The sequence below is a fragment of the Merops nubicus genome, unplaced genomic scaffold (genome assembly GCF_000691845.1).
Source record: "Merops nubicus isolate BGI_N331 unplaced genomic scaffold, ASM69184v1 scaffold6229, whole genome shotgun sequence".
Lineage (NCBI taxonomy): Eukaryota > Metazoa > Chordata > Aves > Coraciiformes > Meropidae > Merops > Merops nubicus.
In genome coordinates, this window is record NW_008630128.1 from 75,814 (window position 1) to 81,910 (window position 6,097).

Here is a 6,097-nt window from a genome sequence, read left to right on the forward strand (position 1 = left end):
GGGAAAGAGAGTTAAGCTGTGGCAGTGAACAGGGTGGGGTGGCATGGAAGGTACGTTCCTTTCTCAGAGCATGTTGACTTGCAGTTCTTTTTGGAGCAGGGAAGGAAAGAGGAAGGTCTCCTTGTGGCATGAAATAAGAGGAGAGGTTTTCCTGGAACTAGTTTCACACCTGAGGAGTCAATAGCTCCCTAGTTCTTTGTGCTGGCTTTGCCTGACCTCTCCTGGGCCTTCCTAGGGCCTCTGTCTCCTTGCTGGCTCTTGCCTAGCAAAGGAGGTGACCATTGCTCCCTCACCTGCCCCTCTGCCACCCTCTTGCAGGCCTCCATGGGCACCATGCGGCACCGGAGGAACGGGAACTTTGAGAGCACCAGGCTCCTCTACTCCAGCATGTCCCGCAGCATAGACACCTCCTGCAGCGACGCCGTGAGTAGCGGGGCACCCCCGGAGCTCGGGGCCTTCCTGCCCCTGGGGCACAGGGCTTGCCAGGGGCCTAGTGACTGCTTCTCAGGTCTTTAGAAAGTCCTTCTCCCTCCCTTGGAATTTTTTGGTCTTGCATCATTGTGGCTGTTACTGGCCAGTTATGTTCTCTGCAGTTTTCTTTGTTTTGGCTATTTCACTTTTTGTGCTTTTCTCCTTGGAATAACTTCCTCTCACTGCTGTCTTAACTACAAATTGCTCTGCTAAAGTGGTGAAGTCAGCAATAGCTGTGTCTCCTCTTGTCATCCCAAGGTAAATCTTGCCTTGCAATCCAAGCTGTGCTTGAAACCAGACACAATCTCCAAACTTTTATCAGCAATGACAATGGGTTTTTTGCTCTCTCCGCTTGCAGAGGCAGATTAGGAATGAATTTTTGTTTCCCAGGGTTGAAAGCTTCCCCTTCGCCTGTGGAATTTCAAGGTTAATCTGAGAGTTAATGGTTAAACAAGCTGGAGAGCCTTTGCATTCCACTGAGCTCACAGAAAGCCTGCCTTTAAATTGGGCAGGTCTCCTGCTGGGGTCTTTTTGTGTTCAATTAAAACAGCCCCTGCCCAAGAGGATGTTAATGTCTTTTTGTAGTTGCTCCTTGGGAAGAAATAGTGCTTGCCAAAATCTTTTAAGCAGCATCTAGACCCCTTAACAACTATTTGAAAAATATAACTAGTGCTGTAAGTTATTTGGCAACACAGGCACGGTGGAAATGCTCCCTAGTGTGCAGTGTCCTGTGCTGGGCCACTGAAGTAAAGTAAGATCTTTTCTGTGTGGATCTTTTGGATTAAAAGCTGAAATTAAAATAGACTCTCCAGCATGGAATCTTGTTAGCTGTTCAGAAATTATTGTATTGGTTTGGTTTTTTTGAGGGGGAAGCCATAACCTTTTGTCTCTTTAGTATATATTGCGCTTGACAGATAGAAAAATATTGATATATGAATGTGTATTTGGGAGGTTTCAGTAGTCTTGTGTCCTGTCAGCTCCCATCAGTGCTTTCTAGTTGCCTCCCACCATCCGCATTGGGAAAGGAGACTTAGGAATTTGCACCAAGTTTTCTTTGTTTAAGCTGACTGTGCTGTTACTGAGGATTCCTCTGGTTTATGAGCTGTGAGAAGTAAACTTCAAAAAATTATTTTCAAGGATTTGGTCAACTTCATCCAGGAAAACTTTAAGAAGAGAGAATGTGTGTATTTTACAAAAGACACCAAGTCAATGTAAGCAGATGTTTTTCTCTGGTTTTACAGGTGGGGAGGAGGGAAGGGGAGCCCTGGGGTTCTTTCTGCCTGCTAAGCCGTGTGGCAGGGGCTGGGTGGGGACCAAACCTCTGGGTTGTTACTTGGGAGTCTGAGTCCGTGCAGCCTCACCTCAGTCTTGTACAGCTGCTGCTGCTGCTGGCTTGCATGGGCCTGGGGTCATTCTGCAGTTGTGGCCAAAAAAGCTGGAAGTCTGATGGATGGACAGGCACCCTGGAGTCTCCTCCCAGCTCTCCAGATCTGTGCCCTCCAAACTATTTTTGATTACACACCTCATCAGTACAAGATGTTTGAGCTTCCCCCAGTACATGTTTGTTTATAAACTCTATGCATCTGTTAGTGTAATAATATTGCATGTGTAATAAAACATACACAAACACAGCAATTATTGAGATGAGAGCAAGATGAAATAAGCACTATTTTAAGGGGTTTTAAAGACTGATTTAATGCACCCTCCACTTTGGAGACCACTGCTCTAGACTGGAGCTCATGTAAGAACTGGAAATACAACAGCTGGAGTTCCTCTGCCAGTGACTGGCACAACTCGTGCCCTGCCCTTCGTGCCGCCTCTGCCCACAGGCTCCCAGCAGCCCTGCTGAAGGGCTCCATGCCAAACTCCCCGTGGGCAGCAGGGCTGAGGCAGCACACGGGTGCCCCGAGGGGTGTGGGACCAGTGCCAGTCCTGGAGTCTGGCAGTGTGGGGTGTGCCAGGGGTTCACATCATTCACATCTTCCTCTGAAACCCAAGTCCCAGGTTCCACACACAAGCCTGTACAGAGACAGTCGCCAAGTTTTGCTTGGGCTGATGTTCTCCTAGGACAGATATTATACTTGCTCCATTTTCAGGTACAGGTACCTCTGTGATGCAGGTTTGAGGGCCAGAACATTGCTGTGAGATGTTTTTTCATCATCTCAGGAGAAAAGTGATCAAACTAATGCAGCTGCAGAAGTCCTAACATAGAGCTCTGAGGGCTCTCAGCAACCCCATTCTCCTCTGAAGCTGGGAGGAAAATTGCCTTGCAGAGAAGGAGGGAGGGAAATTATTCTCATTTCAGAAAGTCTCACTTAGGGTCCTCTTCTGCCATCTAAAATGGGATGTCTGGCAGAGCACCAACAAAGGATGGGAGGGATGGTTCTTATCAGCTGCTCTTCCTACAAGCCCCCTGGGAGAGGACTGCGAGTCAGCCTCGATAGCTGCTGGGTTTCTTGCCTGTCTCTTTTTCAGGTGGGCATTGGCTCCAGGTTGCAGTGCGGCAGGAGGGCCCTGCAGGTTTTCTGTCCTGCAGAGGGACTCCCCCTGACATCCCTCTGCAGCAGTCCCCACAGGGCCTGCCCCAGCCTTGTGTGTGCAGCCTGCAACCTGATTGGAGAGGTCACTGCAAGCACACAAATTAACCTGCTCATCCTGAGCCTTTTGGGCCAGTGCTTTAGTATTTTATATCTATATATCTCCCATATATTCCCAAATTGCACAGTGCTGCTAGTAGCATTACTCCTTTTGCTTTGTCTCCCCACCCACTTTTTTTGTGCTGTTAGCAAAACTGACAGATGTTTACCTGATGTTGCCTGTTCACAGAGTGTACAGGCCACACGTTGCTCCATCCTCTTGCTGTTGACGTTGCTTACAGCACTTTGCTCAATTTCTGTGCAGTTGTACAGTTTCAAATTCAGCTGCTGGTGACCTAACTTGGTGTGTGATAGTGAAGGAGTTCCTGTAGGTGAGGCCCATCCAGAAGTGTCAGCTCATCTCTCAGCACAGCGTGGCTCCTCAGAAGAACTCCATGACGTTGCCCAGTACTAGACAGAAGCAGATTCCAAGGGGAGGAAGCCTAAAGTGGTTTGGGTTGGAAGGGACCTCTACAGGGCAGTGAGTCCAACTCCCTGCCCTGAGCAGGGGCATCTGCAACTAGAGCAGGCTGTGGAGCAACCAACCTGTTGTGTTGGTACAGCCCTGCTCCCAGAGACTGCCCTGGATGTGACTGCCACTGTAGGCACCTGTACTGGGCAGGGTCCAGGTTTGTTGCAGAATAATGCTTCTTGGAAATGTTCTGGCTGAGCAGAAGTTTCAAATGCATCAGAGCTTACTGTCCTGTGCTCAGGATGCTAACTGGGGGGTCTCATGTCTCTTCATTCTTCTTTCAGGGGTAACTTGTGTAAATGTGGATACCCTGAAAATCAACACATAGAGGGCACTCAGGTTAATACCAATGAAAAATGGAACTACAAGAAGCACACTAAGGAACTTCCTACTGATGCCTTTGGGGACATTCAGTTTGAAAACCTGGGGAAAAGAGGAAAGGTAAGTGGTTGTCTTCGGGGTGTATGTCAGGCCCCTCTTGGGTTCCCTGTGTTCAGAGTCCTGGACCCAGTGCCAGTGGAAGCCCCTGAAAAGCAGGGAAGGTGGAGCTGAAGTCGGTGTTGTTGAAGGGCAATGGAAGGAGTCAGGCTACAAAAGAGACAGGCTGGTTTCTCAGGCTCTGAAAATAGATAATGGAGAATAATTTCTGCTGTGTTATTTGTTTCATAGGGTGGCAATGGGAATGGAAAGAGCTTTTCTGTTTCCAGGCATGGCAGAAGAATAGGTGAATGAGGTTGATACTCAATTACTGTTTTACTTTTTAAAATATAGTTAGTTTTATTGTAATTGGCCCTGCTGACTGCAGGGAGGTTGGGCTAGATGGCCTTTGAAGGTCCCTTCCCATCCAAACCAGTCTGTGCAGGTCTCGGGCTAGGAAGAAATAATTTGAAACTAGATCTGTGATGTTCCTTCCTGGGGCTCCAGACCCTGGCTGTCAGTGTGCAGGTCCAGTGGCTGCTTTGTGCCCCTCGTCTGAATCTAAGTGTCATGGTGTGGGGAGCAGTTAGTGCCCTTTACCCAGCTTTAGTGGGGACCCAGGGATTTCCTCTCTGTAGCCATGCAGGACTGTTCTCTCCTCTTCAGTGCAGGAGCTGCACGTACCTGCTGGCTGCTCCATGGAGCCCTCCCTCCTGCTTTGCAGTGGCTTTCGTGTTGCACAGCACGTCACCCAGTGCCTGCCTGCAGGGCCTGCTCACCTGAGCTGCTCTGTGTGGAGACCTCCACAGGCCTGCTCACCTGAGCTGCTCTGTGTGGAGACCTCCACAGGCCTGCTCACCTGAGCTCCTCTCCATGCACCCATCTCTTGGGCCTTGGGCTGGACACTGAAGGATGTTGTGGGATGTTGGGATGGGGCTCGTGTCTCCCACACCCTCAGAGAGAAACTTTTTCTTTTTAAGTGCTCTCTGGAGTTTTCTAGCCAGAACTCTTGCTCAGTACATATGTACATGGACCAGCTTGCTCAGGCCTATAACCAGCTGAACATGGAGTATTTCCTGGGGAAATTCCATGGGGATGTAAGGTATCAGTGGAACTTGAGAGATTTTATTCGGTTTTCTTTTTCCCTTGGTGTGGGCACAGTGGAGGGCTGGAAAGAAGCAAACAGCTGGTGTTGCTGTTTCTGGTGATTTATGCTGATACTGTGTGAGGAGTCACGTGGGGCTGAGCTCATCTGCCTCTTCTAAACAAACGAGAGGTACCACCAGCACAGCTTGCTTGAGACAGTCAAAATAACTGAGGGAAATCAGAGCCTGCTGTGGAAATTAATGGAGTTTGTCTTATGTGAAGCAACAGAAACAAGAGGAGTTTGGGTGGGAAGTGAGACTGAAGGTTTTGGATCACAATTCAGCAGATCCAAGTACTTGGCATGTTTCGTGGCACATGTAGCTTTAGCTTCCCACTGCTGTGTTGTAAGCTGCTGCAAGCCTCTGCTGCAAGGAGAAGTGCTTCACTCTAGGGCAACCTTTCTGAGTTCTCAAAGTGTTCTTTCCTGAGCTTGTGTTCCCCTTCCCACCTCAGAACTCAGTTTGTGTGCCCACAGTTGTTTCACGAGGACTCTGAAGGCCACTGTGTGTGTTTCAGAGCACACTTTGTTCAAATACTGCCTGGAAGTGTCCTGGTGCATCCAGGCAGCACGTTGGCTGGGGCTGCATCCCTGCTGCTCGGTCTCATTCCCTGTCCTGCAAAGTACCTGCTGGTCTGAAACACTGCAGAGTATTTTCTCTCGATCCCTTGCGTGGTGGGGAGGACTTCAGGCCCAAGGTACATAAAAATTTCTGATTTTATCAGTGAGGGGTGGGAAACTTTATACCCTGCAGCGTGTCTTTTAGGACAGGTGAATCCTATGAAGTTGTAAGCAGAAAGGCTGGCTGTGATCAGACCAGTAAAATCTCTACACTTTCCAGTCCTGCTTGCATGCGTTTGGCCTTTTATTTTCATTTTCCCGCAGTGATGTTTGAACCCCGCAGGCTCCCGGAAGGCGGCAGCTGCCGTGTGCTGGGCTCTGGCAGCCAGCGCCCCG

General features: G+C 49.2%; 1 protein-coding gene across 1 annotated transcript in view; it reads left to right on the forward strand.

The window, feature by feature from the left end:
- The first annotated feature begins 333 nt into the window (after positions 1 to 333).
- TRPM8 (transient receptor potential cation channel, subfamily M, member 8) overlaps positions 334 to 6,097 on the forward strand; it is a 31,337-nt gene continuing 25,573 nt past the window's right edge. The window contains exons 1-3 of the mRNA XM_008947162.1: positions 334 to 423; positions 1,609 to 1,682; positions 3,864 to 4,020. Coding sequence (XP_008945410.1) covers positions 334 to 423; positions 1,609 to 1,682; positions 3,864 to 4,020 — 321 coding nt within the window. The remainder of the gene's footprint in view (positions 424 to 1,608; positions 1,683 to 3,863; positions 4,021 to 6,097) is intronic.